Source organism: Eretmochelys imbricata, chromosome 14 (genome assembly GCF_965152235.1).
Source record: "Eretmochelys imbricata isolate rEreImb1 chromosome 14, rEreImb1.hap1, whole genome shotgun sequence".
Lineage (NCBI taxonomy): Eukaryota > Metazoa > Chordata > Testudines > Cheloniidae > Eretmochelys > Eretmochelys imbricata.
In genome coordinates, this window is record NC_135585.1 from 17,312,533 (window position 1) to 17,325,947 (window position 13,415).

At 50.0% G+C, this 13,415-nt stretch overlaps 1 protein-coding gene across 2 annotated transcripts in view; it reads left to right on the top strand.

The window, feature by feature from the left end:
- The window catches only part of MGAT5B (alpha-1,6-mannosylglycoprotein 6-beta-N-acetylglucosaminyltransferase B), a 172,470-nt gene that overhangs the window by 100,666 nt on the left and 58,389 nt on the right, over nt 1–13,415 (top strand). For both annotated transcript variants that reach the window (XM_077833803.1, XM_077833804.1), the window contains exons 7-8: nt 286–450; nt 1,300–1,469. In XM_077833803.1, the coding sequence (XP_077689929.1) occupies nt 286–450; nt 1,300–1,469 (335 nt within the window). The remainder of the gene's footprint in view (nt 1–285; nt 451–1,299; nt 1,470–13,415) is intronic.

Here is a 13,415-nt window from a genome sequence, read left to right on the forward strand (position 1 = left end):
TTCCCTTACTGCTCAGATCACCTTGCCCATGTGTTTCGGACAGGTCAGTGAGAGGATGACTGCATTTGCTCCAGGAAAGGAGCCAGCCAGGCCAGTTTCAGACGGGGTTGTACTCAGCACGGCTCAGCTCTGCCTTCACCGCTGCTATCCGCACTGCTGCGGCTACACTGCTGTTTCTCTGAGTGCTAGTGTGAGGAGAGGTTGGATGAATACACGAGCAGGGACTCACACCCCGGCTCGTTGTGTAGACATATCCAAAAAAGCAGGCTCTTTTTTTTTACCTAGGCAGCTTTTCGGAACAACCTCTCTTACCTCCTTGAGCTGATAGGGAGTGGCAAGGAATCCTTGATCTTTATGAAGAAGAGAGTCCGGCACTTGGCCTCCCAGTGGCTTCTGGCGACCCGTAGCCTGGCGCAGAAACTGAAGGGCAGACGGAGGGATCAAAAACAGGTGAAAGATGAACTTAGGGAGAATTAGTCCTGGGCTGATGCGTCCTTTGCATTTGCCTCCAGAACCAGTTGCACTAACAGTACAGCAGTAAACTGGAGGCTGTGCGGGATGAGCTGGGAAAGGGCACTTTAATGTACGGAAATCTCCTTCACGGCTAGCCTATGTCCATCGGGGAAATGAGTTTGGTCGGCCTTATCGGATCATGTGCAAGTCTCCCAACTACCTTCAGAATACCTCAGCCCCCAGCTTCTGCTGAGCTGAAAGTCAGACTGAGTGGCTGGTATGGACTCGGTGGCCACATACTGCTTGTGCCTTCGGAGGTTGCTGGGGAGACGGCTATAGGTGTCATTCATGGGGAAGTGCAGACCAGGTCAGCATTCCAGCCATCTGCGCTAGGCTGAGCGTAGAGACAGACAATTCCGAGGCTTCTTGTTCCTTGTGTAAGTCAGTCACCGATCCTAAAGTCCATGGGCCAAATGCTGAAGCACGTTCTCATTCATCACCCAGGCAAAACTCCCACTGCAGTCAATGGTCCTGACCCCGACCGGCGCTGAGCACCCACAATGCCCATGGAAGTCCATGCAGGCTGCAGGAGCTGGCCACCTCTGAAGAGCAGGCTTCTTGCTTTGATGCCAAAACATGGATTTAGTTGTGCACCCATGTTTGGAAGAATCAGCCTGAGAGTTTTGCCTGGGTGAAGACTGAGTAAAACCCAAGTGAGGGCCTTAGAGTTTGGCTCCCTGTGTAGTTTCTGTTGCACACCATCCTCATGTCTGAGTGCTTCCTAGACAGCCACATTCCATGCTGCCTGGGTCACAAGAGCATCAGCCTCTCTCCTTCTCTCTCTAGATCTTGATTCACATCGGCTTCCTGACAGAGGAGTCAGGGGATGTTTTCAGCCCCAGGGTGCTGAAGGGGGGACCTCTGGGCGAGATGGTCCAATGGGCAGATATCTTAGCTGCCCTCTTCCTTCTGGGACACAGTCTGAAAGTCACGGTTTCTTTGAAAGAGCTGCAAAGGTAAGTGCCATGTTGATACCCAAAGAAATGATCCCAGCCAGTAGAGTGGGAACCCCTCTGGGAGCAGGCTGGCATTGTCTGAGGGGCTGTTATTTGTGTGTAAGAATCCGTGCTGCCTTGGCACTTTGCACAGGAACGCTGTACCTCCAGGCGTCCAAGGGTTAGTTCGAACCATTAGGCTGTGGCTGTTGGGATTGCTGTGTGAGAGCCCATAGAAATGTCTGTAGGAGCCAGATGCTTCACTTTGGTTTCCCATTGTCCTCACATTCAGGTCTCTCTGCTGTACCCTGCCACTCTCCTGGAAAACGGTGTAGTCTGGAGGATGAGGAGTCAGGGCCCCTGGGTTCTATTCTCAGCTATCACAGACATATTGTGTTATCTTGGTCCATTTGCTTCCAGCTCTTTGTGCCTCTGTTTCCCCATATGTAAAATGGCTATAGTACTCTCTACCTCCCTCACATGGGCATCGTGAGGCTCAGTGAAGACTTGTGAGATTGTCGGATGAAAGACTCTGCAAAGCATGACGCTATGTGTGCTGACTTAGGCCTTGCCTGGGAATTCGCCCTGATTTCAGCACTGTAAACCCTTGGTGAGCTTTACCTCCCATTGCTCCATGACAGTTTATACCAGCTGAGGATCTGCCCCCTGTATAACCTAGCACTAATCATCGGTCCCTGTGGCTCTTGGTGAGCAGCTCCCTGCCATGCCAGCATCTCCCCTTCTCTCACTTTCCCCTGCCCTCCACCTGCACTGGGCAGAGGAGCCAGCCTCTGTCCAAAGGTCACTCTTGTGAGTCTGGTTATGTACAACGCCCAGGCTTGCTCCAGGCTCACCTCCAGGAGCTAGCCACTCCTCCTTCAAGCACCAACCCTGCATCATGTCCTTCTGATAGCGGGAGAGGACAGCGGGGGTTAGTGCACAGAGGTGTGTAGAGCAGAGAGACGATGGTCCAAGTCTAAATCAGGAGTAAATCATACTCGTGTAAATCAGGAGTAACTCCACTGAAGCTGGTTGAGTTACATTGGTGTAAAATTAGTGTAAATTAGCAAATGAGGCCTTTTATGGTTTCTGAATTAACCTCGCGCTAGGGAAAGATTCTGGCCAGACCCCTTAGGAGGCCCTGGGAGGTGAAGCTTACCAGGGGTCTGGCCCAGGAGAACACAGGAAAGTCTCCCTTTGGTTGTTTCAGACTCAGATTTCATTTGCAGTTAGAAACTTTCCAAAAAAAGCCCCCCAGAATAGCTGGTATTAGAGTGGCTGCAGGATGCAGGGGTGCTGCAGGCCAGCTTGCTCCTCCCACTGTGCCCTGGTCAGTTCAGTTCCAGTTCGCATCTCCAGTGACTTTACTGGCATTGTTTTAAAGGCAGTAGTTCCATGCTCGTTAAGCCCATTCCTTCCTTCCTTCCCCTTTTTCCTGCTGAAGGAGGAGAGCACGGCAGCTGGTGTGAGCTGTCAAAAATAGCACAAGAAGCTCAAGGGCAAAGCAAGGTGAACAGCTGCAAAAGAATCTTTGAAAAGAATTTTTAAGTACATGAGAAGCAGGAAGCCTGACAAACAGTCAGTGGGGCCACTGGACGATCGAGGTGCTAAAGAAGCACGCAAGGAAGAGAAGGCTGTTGCAGAGAAGCTAAATTAATTCTTTGCATCATTCTTTGTTGCAGAAGTTATGGGGGAGATCCCCACACCTGAGCTATTCTTTTTAGGTGACAAATCTGAGGAACTGTCCGAGATTGATATGTCAGTAGAGAAGGTTTTGGAACAAATTGATAAATTAAACAGTAATAAATCACCAGGAGTAGATGGTTTTCATGAAACTGAAGAATTACTAACTGTGGTATGTAACCCATTGCTTAAATCAGCCTCTGTACCAGCTGACTGGTGAATAGCTAAAGTAATGCTTATTTTTAAAAAACGCTCCAGAGCGGATGCTGGCAATTACAGGCCAGTCAGTCTAAGTTCAGTACCAGGCTTATTGGTTGAAACTATAGTAAAGAACAGGATTATCAGACACATAGATGAACATGATAAATTGGGGAAGTGTTAACAGGCTTTTGTAAAGAGAAATCATGCCTCTCTAATCTATTAAAATTCTTTGAGTGGGGGTCAACAAACGTGGACAGAGGTGATCTAGTGGATATAGTTTACTCGGACTTTCAGAAAATCTTTGACAAGATCCCTCACCAAAGGCTCGTAAGCAAAGTAGGCGGTCCTGGGATAAGAGGACCTCTTATGGATCAGCAACTGGTTAAACGATAAGAAACAAAGGGTAGGAATAAATGGTCAGTTTTCACAGTGGAAAGAGGTAAATTAGGGGGTCCCCCAAGGATCTGTACTGGGACCAGTGCTGTTCAACATAGTCATAAATGATCTGGGAAAAGGGGTAAACAGTGAGGTGGCAAAGTTTGCAGACAATAAAAAATTACTCAAGCTAGTTAAGTCTAGAGCTGATTGCAAAGTGTTACAAAGGACCTCACAAAATGGGGTGACTTGGCAAGAAAAATGGCAGATGAAATTCAATGTTGATAAAAGCAGAGTAATGTGCATTGGAAAATGTAATTCCAACTACATATACAAAATGAAGGATCTAAATTAGCTGTTGCAGTCATTGGGGATAGTTCCCTGAAAACATCCGCTCAATGTGCAGCGGCAGTCAAAGACGCTAACAGAATGTTAGGAGCCATTAGGAAAGGGATAAATAATAAGACAGAAAATATCATAATGCCACTATATAAAGCCATGGTAGGCCCATATCTTATGCATGCAGTTCTGGTTGCCTCAACTCAAAAAAAGGTGAATTAGAATTGGAAAAGGTACAGAAAAGGGTAATAAAATGATTAGGGGTATGAAACAGCTTCCATATAGGAGAGATGTAAAAGGACTGTTCAGCTTAGAAAAGAGATGACTGAGGGGGGATATGTTAGAGGTCTATAAAATCATGACTGGTGTGGAAAAAGTGAATAGAGAAGTGTTATTTACCCATTCACATAATACAAGAATCAGGGGTCACCCAATGCAATTAAGAGGCACAGGTTTAACACAAACATAAGGAAGTACTTCTTCACACAATGCACAGTCAACCTGTGGAACTCATTGCCAGGGGATGTTGTGTAGGTCAAAAGTGTAACTGAGTTAAAAAAAGAATTGGACAAGTTCAGGGAGGATAGGTCCATCAATGGCTATTAGCCAAGATGATCAGGTATGCAACTATATGTTCCATATGTCCCTAAATCTTTGCCTGCCAGACACTGGGACTAGATGGCAGGGGATGAATCACTTGATAATTAATCTGTTCTGTTCATTCCCTCTGAAGCATCTGGTACTGGCCACTGTCAGAAGACAGGATACTGGTCTAGATGGAGCATTGGTCTGACTCTGTATGGCCATTCTTATGAATCAACCCAGTGGTGAGCTGGAGCCAGTTCGCACGGGTTCGCTAGAACCGGTTGTTAAATTTAGAAGCCCTTTTAGAACCGGCTGTTCCACAAGGGACAACCGGTTCTAAAAGGGCTTCTAAATTTAACAGGCCAAAAGTGGCGCCTTACGCACCGACTCCACAGGTGCTCCAGCCCTGGAGCACCCAAGAGGAAAATTTGGTGGGTGCAGAGCACCCACCAGCAGCTCCCCGCCCCACCTCCGGCCCCAGCTCACCTCACCTCCGCTCCGCCTCCTCCCCTGAACGCGCCGCCCCGCTCTGCTTCTCTGCCCCCCCAGGCTTCCCGCGAATCAGCTGTTTGCGCGGGAAGCCAGGGCAGGCTGAGAAGCAAGCGGTGGCTTCCCGCTCTGGCCCAGGAAGGCGGAGGTGAGCTCAGGGGAGGGAGGGGGGCACACGAGGAGGGCCACCTGTGCCGCAGCAGGTAACCCGGGTGGGTGCGCAGGGGAACCGCTCCCGCCCCAGCTCACCTCCGCCACCCTCAGCCTGAGTGTGAAACCGCGGCCTGCTTCTCAGTCCTCCCCGGCTGCCCGCCGAACAGCTGATTCACGGGAAGCTGGGGTGGGGGGGCGCGGAGAAGCAGAGCAGGGCGATGCGTTCAGGGGAGGAGGCGGAGGCAGAGTGGAGATGAGCTGGGGCCGGGCACAGGGCGGGGAGCTGCCGGTGGGTGCTCTGCACCCACCAAATTTTCCCCATGGGTGCTCCAACCCCAGAGCACCCAGGGAGTCAGCGCCTAAGGCGCCACTTTTAATGTGATCAGTGGGGGGAGCGGCCGCTCCCCCTGCTCCCCCCTAGCTACGCTCCCCCACCCCTAGGAGCCAGAGGGACCTGCTGGATGCTTCCTGGGAGCTGCCCCAGGTAAGCACCGCCAGGACTCCCCACCTCACCCCCCGGCAGGTGCCTCTGGCTCTTAGGGGTGGGGTGGGCACCCACTACGGTGTCCCATGAGACCCTTCTGCCCTGTTCTGGGGGCAGTCAGGGGACAGGAGAGGGGGGTGGATGGGGTAGGGGTCCTGCGGGGGGATGTCAAGGAACGCAGGGGGATTGGATGGGGCAGGAGTCCCGGGGGGTGGGGGTGGGCAACGACCCCCTTGTGGGGTGAGGAGGGAACCTGTTGTTAACATTTTGGCAGCTCACCACTGAATCAACTCCTCATTGGTCAGCCTCTCAGCTGCGACTTCAAGTTGGATCCTGCTCCCATGGAAGCCCCTGGGTTATTTGCCATGGCCATTGATGGGTACAGGATTGTGTCCTTTCTGCAGAGTGACACAATGGGTCAGAGTGGGAACTCTGAGGGTGTGGATAAGACTCCTGTAGCTGTGTGGGTGGGATTGTCAAAAGCCTTATTACACTCTCTCATTGGAGACCACTGTAAGGCTCCCGTTGACTTGGATGGGAGCAGAGTCAGACCAATACTGAGCAGTTTTGAAATCCCACCTCTGGAAGTTTTCCACCATTACTGCACTATTCAGATTCCATAACCCAGAAGTTGGCTGAGTCAGTTTCATGTCAGCCTTTTGCTCCCAGCTTCCATGTAGAAAGGCCCCAAAGAGTTTGCATTCACTTCTGTAGCCCCATTTGGTAGTAGAATTGCCAGCAGCCTGAGAAGAGGCCTCCCCTTCTGGACTCGTCATGAGTCGGCGAAAGCCATGTTTGACATGGAGAAGGGGAGGAACACCAGCGTGGCGAAGAGATGGCAAACTGAAGACAGAGTAGGCTGCAAATTTCACAAGCCCACCACACAACACTGCCAGGTCAGAGTTACTGTTTCAAAGCACTGGACGACCTCTTTGGATAGGCCCTGGATTGGGGTGATGGGAACAAAGACATGTGACAGCACCAGGAATGTTTTCTGAGCATGCCAGGCCTCCTTCTCTTTTAAGGGGCCTTAAAAAGCAAATGCCATTTATGCCAGAGTGGCATAAAGAGGCCATAGTGTAAACAATAATCGGGCCCACCAGATTTCACTCAGTGGGTCTTCTGGATTGTCAGAGGCACCAAGTGACTGAAGTGTCTTCTAAAATCAGGCCAGTGGGCATTAGAAATGGAAAAGGGCCAGAAAATCACCAAGCTCTAATCACCACTGATGCAGCTGTGTCATCAGCTGGCCCTTTGGAGCACCGCTCCGTAGAACATCTCAGTGTTCCCCCCTACAAAGTGGCCTGGCCTCACAGAGTGAATGACAGTGAATATATGATGAAGGAAGCGGTGATGCAAAGAAAAGAGGCAAAAACAAGCAACCCCCAAAGTCACGCCATTGACCGATTAGTGTGTGGGCAGCGCTAAGCCAGCATTCACTGCAGAACAATTCATGGTGAAAAGTTCATTGGGGCGGGGGGGGTGGGGGAAGGGGTGGAAATAATGTAGCATTCCGAAATAACGAACAGAATTAGCTCCCGACTAATTATCTTAAAAAAAAAATAATCCTGCAGAGCCCAGCAGCTTTTCAAAGAAGCATGCACGGATCACAAAATCTTCAGGTTATCAGGCACACTCTGTGCTGTGCTAAATCATCCTCCTAAAGAATATCTGTGTACTCAAGAGCGATTGAAGTTAATGCCAATTTTTTTTTGTAATGAAGAGCTTGCTCTTACGGGTAATGACAAGAAACAGTGAGCTGAGTCCTGGCGGGGTTTACAAGAAGTTTGTTTTCATCAGCAGGAGACTCAGACAGAGCAGCGGGCACCGTAATCCATCGTTTTTTGCCATTCTACAGAGCCCAGTGGCTTAGACATCCATTAGCACTGACAAAATCCCCTGTTCTAAACTGACTCTAATGCCTCCCCTGAGACCCCTCTGTGAAGAACAGCTACCAGTCAGCCAGGACGTGGTTCCCCATCTCAGCTGGGCTTGGGAGCACAGAGCTCCTGGATTCTGGCTGCAAAAGTGTGTGCCCTTGTTCTCTGCGGTAGAATACAGCTTGTAAGTGGGACTGCTGTCTCTGAATGGATTTTATTGTGGGGCGGCCAAGTCCAAAAGGAACTTCATCTTGACCTGCATGCCTTATCTTCCTCCTGAGCCTGATTTGTTGCCCAAGCTTGTCACCTTTCGGTTTCCCCTTTCCAGTATCAGAAGACAGCACAGCTTCTCTCCTTTGGCCTGGACGTTCAGGGCATATATTCCAAGGCGAGTGTAAATGCCACTGGATGGCTTCTCTAGTAGAGGGTGCTCTAAGAACTAACCGCAGGCACTATCCCTGTCAGTTCAAGTCTGTCGCGTCACAGGGATGCGCACATGCAGGGGACTGCACACGCGGGTGCCAGCAGCATCCCAGACACTGGCCCTGCAGAGTGCTGTTTGCCCAGGAAATTGTGCGCAAGCCCGGAGGATATTTCAGACAATTCCTTACTCTCGTCCGATGGGCCGAAAGAACGGAGATAATGGCTGTCCTTGGGAATGGATTATTCGTGTAAAATCCAGAGGGGTCTAGAGAGGTAGTTTCATGCTGTTAGTTAGAAGCCAAAGTGCAACTGAGTCTTCTCAGGAAGCAGTGTATTAATTAGCATTACAATGAATGAGTTCTGCTCGTGTCAGTTAATTAAACTGCTGGTTCTTTGTCTAGTGCTCACACTGCGCTAAGTGCATTGCAGACAGGTATGAAGGTGGGATCATGACAAGGCCTCTACCCAGAAATGCTTCAAGCTGAGGGCTGGGTTGTGCACAGTGTGTCTTGTGCATAGGGTGTGTGTACGTGCGATCACAAGGAGCCTTTCCTCCCTGTACACCCTTCACAATACCCAGGGGCTGTCAATGCACAGGGGCTGCTCCAGGCATGTGCACTGTGGGTGCAGATTGCCTCAACCGAGCTGAGGAGGAGCAGGGAGAAAGCCAGGGAAGGGATCGCGGGAAGGGCAGGACAGGGCCCAAGCAGCAAGCAAAGCAGATGGTTTTCCCAGCAACATTTCAAAAGTGGGGCGGGAGGGATGTCTGGGAGGACAGAAAGGAGAAGGCTGCAGTTGTCGAGGCGAGGGGAGATTGGAGCTTGGCCAGGGGCATTGGCACTGGGGGGTGGGAGGGATGGACATTGGAGATGTTATAGAGAAGAAACCTCCCAGATTTGACAACAGCACCAGAGTGAGGGAAGGAGAAATCAGAGTCAGGAGCTGCCCCAGGGCCATGGGTGGGATATAGCGCTTACCCAGCAGAGAGACAGCAAGCAGAGCCCCATGTCGGGGAAAGGAGCATGGGCATGAGAGCTCCCTGCAGCACAGCAGGGCTGCAAAGAGACCGACATTTAGTGCCTGTTGCCCTTCACCTGACCCGGGTCAGGGATCTCCAAGCTCCATACCCCTGTGTGGCAGGGGACAGTGACCACTGGAACGCTCCCCCGCACCACAAAAACTTTGACAGGCAAAGAGAGGAGGACTAAGGTGTGCTGCAGACCCCTTCCCTCTCGCAGGGCACAGCATCAGCCCACAGCGTGCTAGCTCAGCTAGGATAACTCCTGTGAGTGTCACTGGTGGGAGAACAACGTACCCTCTCCTAGTCCAGGGCAATGGCCGAGAGAATCCTGTGTCTGTCTGCATGTTATAATTTATCTCCAGCCCATGCAGAGCAGTTAGCTCTCCTTGCCATCATCACCACCAGGAGGGGGAACCCCTCCCCTTTGGCAGTCGTTTTCTCTGCCAGGACTTAATTTTCTGGCGCCGCTAAGTCCACTCAAGATGACGCTGGACTCCGCTGTTGCAAGCAGCTTCTCTGAGCAGCAGCTCTGAAAAGAATAATTTTTCCTGCCCCTCTCTTAATTTGCTGCAGGGCTGGCATTGTGTAGCAGGGAGTTTGAGAAATCTTCCCTCTTGTCAAATGTAAAACCCAAGAGCGAACCACTGGATTGAGTGGAGCCAGCGAGCCATTTCTGTGTTTTCTAGCTCTTTCTAGAAACTTCCCTGCTGTCACTTCTGTTCTGGGCTGTGCGGAGGATCTGAGGAATGCTTAGAAAAGCCTTTGCTGATACAGGCAATGGGAAACTGAATAGAATACGTAGGGTTAATAATACATGATACTAATAAATAATTATGAATAATTAATTCGTATGTTGAGGCTCAGTTGGGCCTTTAGGCACAGCTGTGGGTAAGGGGGGTGTACAGACTGTACCGTCCCAGGAGTAGCCCCGTGGCCATGTTGGGACTCAGAGCCACCCCTCTGAGGCACAAATTCCCTCCCTTGCTCCAAGGGTTAGTATTTTGCTCCTGGCCCGTGTCAGCAATGACAATGCTCCCTGTACCAGCTGAGCTGTTCTGATTGGCTCTCGGGGTGGGGGGGGGCTGCAAAGCTAAGTTACCACCCGCTCCATGCCCACCTGCTCTGGGTGCAAAGAAAGCACAACACTATTTGCTCCTGCCTGCCCAGACTGAATGCTGGGGCAGGGGTGTAAGAGGATTCTCACTCCCCCTTGCGTTCCTGTAGGGGTGTTCAGGTCAAGTCACAATCCAGCCCTTAGTACCTTCCATTTCTTTAGCATCCCAAAGTATCACCAACACTGTGCAATCAACAAACTGAAATACACATTAGACGCAGTATGGTGTTCAGCCAGGCACTGAAATGAGCTGAGTGGCTGGCGATTCGGGAGCTGGGACACAGAACAGCTAGGGCAGGAGCCAGAATCTGAGGCAGAGTTTGGAAAGCACTTTGAGATTGTTGGCAATGCAAGTTGCTATAGAAATGCAAAGTATTAGGATTATTCTCTTTGTTAGTTGCCATCTTCAGCATCCCTCCCTTCCTTCGATGGCTCTAGACCATAATTCCTCCAGCCTGTTCTCCACAGGAACGGGAATTGTGCCCACAAACGAGCCCCTTTTCTTCTCTTTCTGCATCATTCAAGCATTGATCCTGATGTCTGTTGATGTGTTGGTTACTGGTAAGTATTTGACAAGTGGTTTATGCAAATATATGTCAGCCTGTGGTTATCCAGGGGCCATTCATGATTATTATTGATGTTGCAGTTTTGCCCAGTCCGGAGAGGGGTCCCATTGTGCTGGGAGCTGTATAGGCAAATACTAAAAGGCAGTCTCTGACCCAAGGAGCTTGTGCAATCTATGGCCCTGGCCCTGCAATCAGATCCATGTTGGAGGATCATAGCACCCATGTGGAGTCCCACTGAAGTCAGTGAACAGATACCAGAGTCTACACACATGGATCAGATCACAGAATCAGGACCTTAACAGGGTGTGATTGATCAACTTAGTGATGGGGTATTGCAGCTGCTTCCTGACTGGGTAACACTCTGAACAGGAGAATAATGGATGGTGACTAGTGAATGGTGACTAACCTGGAAAAATGCCCTGCCCCATGAATTTTGGGACAAATATTAATTTGTGCTAAAAGCTATATAACTCCTGTGATTGTGGCAGTTCAATGACAAGACAGAACACAGCTTTAAGCAAGCAAGCGGCTGGTCTGCTAACGGGCTTCTGCCTGTCAGCTTTCCACCTTCCCCTTTATTCTTTCTCTCCCGCCGCGCATTACATTCTCCAACAGATAAAAGGAATACACTGGCTTTGTTTAACATTCTTATTTACCAGTTTCTATCTACCGCATGCCTTGCTCTCGGGCCTTGAGCCCAGTCCTGGGAGGCTTCCCACGGTTCATGTCATCTGGGCGAGATTCCAAGGTTGATGCCCTTGAAAGGAGCACAGGTCCAGCACAACACTCCGGGTGTGCCCTGAATGTTGCCAAGCACATGAACCTTGTATGAATCCTACATGTGATTCTCAGACATTTTCACAACTCAACTGGTGTTCTTCGAAATGCCTGTGAACCCGCCAGCTCCAGGAGCCAGTCAGTGAGAGACTTTCTGTTGACCTCCATGGAAATGGGATCGTGTCCTAGATGATGCAATCAGCCATCTCATAAGAGAGATGGCATAATCTAATGGAAAGGGCACTCAGCTAGGTGCCAAGAGATGTGGTGCTATTCCTGGCTTTGCTATTGGCCTGCTATGTGACCACAGGCAAGTCACTTCATCTGTCTGTGCCTCTGTCTCCCCTCACACCCTTTGTTTACTTTCCTAGATTAAAAGGCCAGAAGGGACCATTGTGATCTAGTCTGACTTCCTGTTACAACACAGGTACTGAGACTTTCCTGGATTAATTCCTGATGAAGCTAGAGAGTATCTTTTAGATATGCCTTGTTTCTTTAAGCCATAAGCAACTTGGGGCAGGGACTGTTTCTTACTATGTGTTTGTACAGCACCTAGCACTGTGGGGCCCTGATCTTGGCTGAGGACTATAGATGCTACTGAAATACAAATACAAAATACCGGGCTCATCTTTTTCACATATAGCTCCTCCAGATCCTTGAGTCATGCTGCTCCCTCTTAGCAGACCCGACCCGAGGTCCTCCTGTACTGGAATTATATGCAGGTGTTTCTCTTTTCCCCTCCTTTGCATTTCTCATTGAATTTCCTAGCTTACATCTTATGCATCCTGACAGGCAGGAGGCGAAACATGCATAATTATCTGGTGGCTTACAGGACGGTTGTTAGATGTATTGTAACATCAGCCGCAGTTTGCAGCTCCCAGTAACGAAAGCGAAAGCGCCAAATCAAATCAATTAGTCACAAGTCTCCTTCCCCATAACTTGCATCTTGTGTACGTAGAACAGTCAGAAGGGGACCCAGGCGCTTCTGGTAACGTCTTCAGATGGAGCCGAGACAGAAACAAACTGGGCCATGCAGAAGAGCGTACAAGCGAAGAGTGGGCCTGATTCTCCTTCTCACTGAAGCTCCTTTACGTTGCTTTGGAGACTTCGTGGAGATAAGAATCAGGCCCATTGTGTGTGTGACAGCTTGTGGGGGGGTGGGGAGAAGAGCGATTCATTCTGAAAAACCCAGTTTCCTTGTTAATGAGGCAGGTTGTGAGTGCATGTTGGTAAATCACAAGTAATGTTTTTAAAGCCTAGCTCTCATGCTGCGCACCTTCCAGCCAACCTCTGAAAGAATTGCTGGATGTGCGTAGCATGCCGTTCTCTTCCTCTTCCAGACTCACTCACTACATTCCGTGCAGCGCCCATGAATCCTTGATATCCTGTGCTAGCAGGAAAGGATTCACACCAGCACTGACTTCATTTGCTTTCCTTTCCGGCATGGCTGGTGAGTTTTATGGGTCTCGTCCTTAAGGGAAGAGTGGTACAATGGGACAGCCAAGTGCTACAGGGAATGGGGACCATAGAGTTAAGACTGCTATTTCCACAATGGAAAAAAAAGAAGCGGATGGTTGGAAATGTAGCTTTTAGCCTAAAAAAGTTTGGAGTTGTCTGGAGCATAGAATCATAGAATATCAGAGTTGAAAGGGACCTCAGGAGGTTATAGAGTCCAACCCCCTATTTTTGCCCTAGATCTCTAAATGGCCCCCTCAAGGATTGAACTAAAAACCCTGGGTTTAGCAGGCTCAAAGCACTGAGCTATCCCTCCCCCCATGTAGGTGAGATTTCCAAAAGTGCCTAAATGACTCAAGAGGGGTGGCTGGCCCTTTAAGGGAAGGAGGGCCCAGCCTCGCCTGTGACTGCTCAGTACCTCC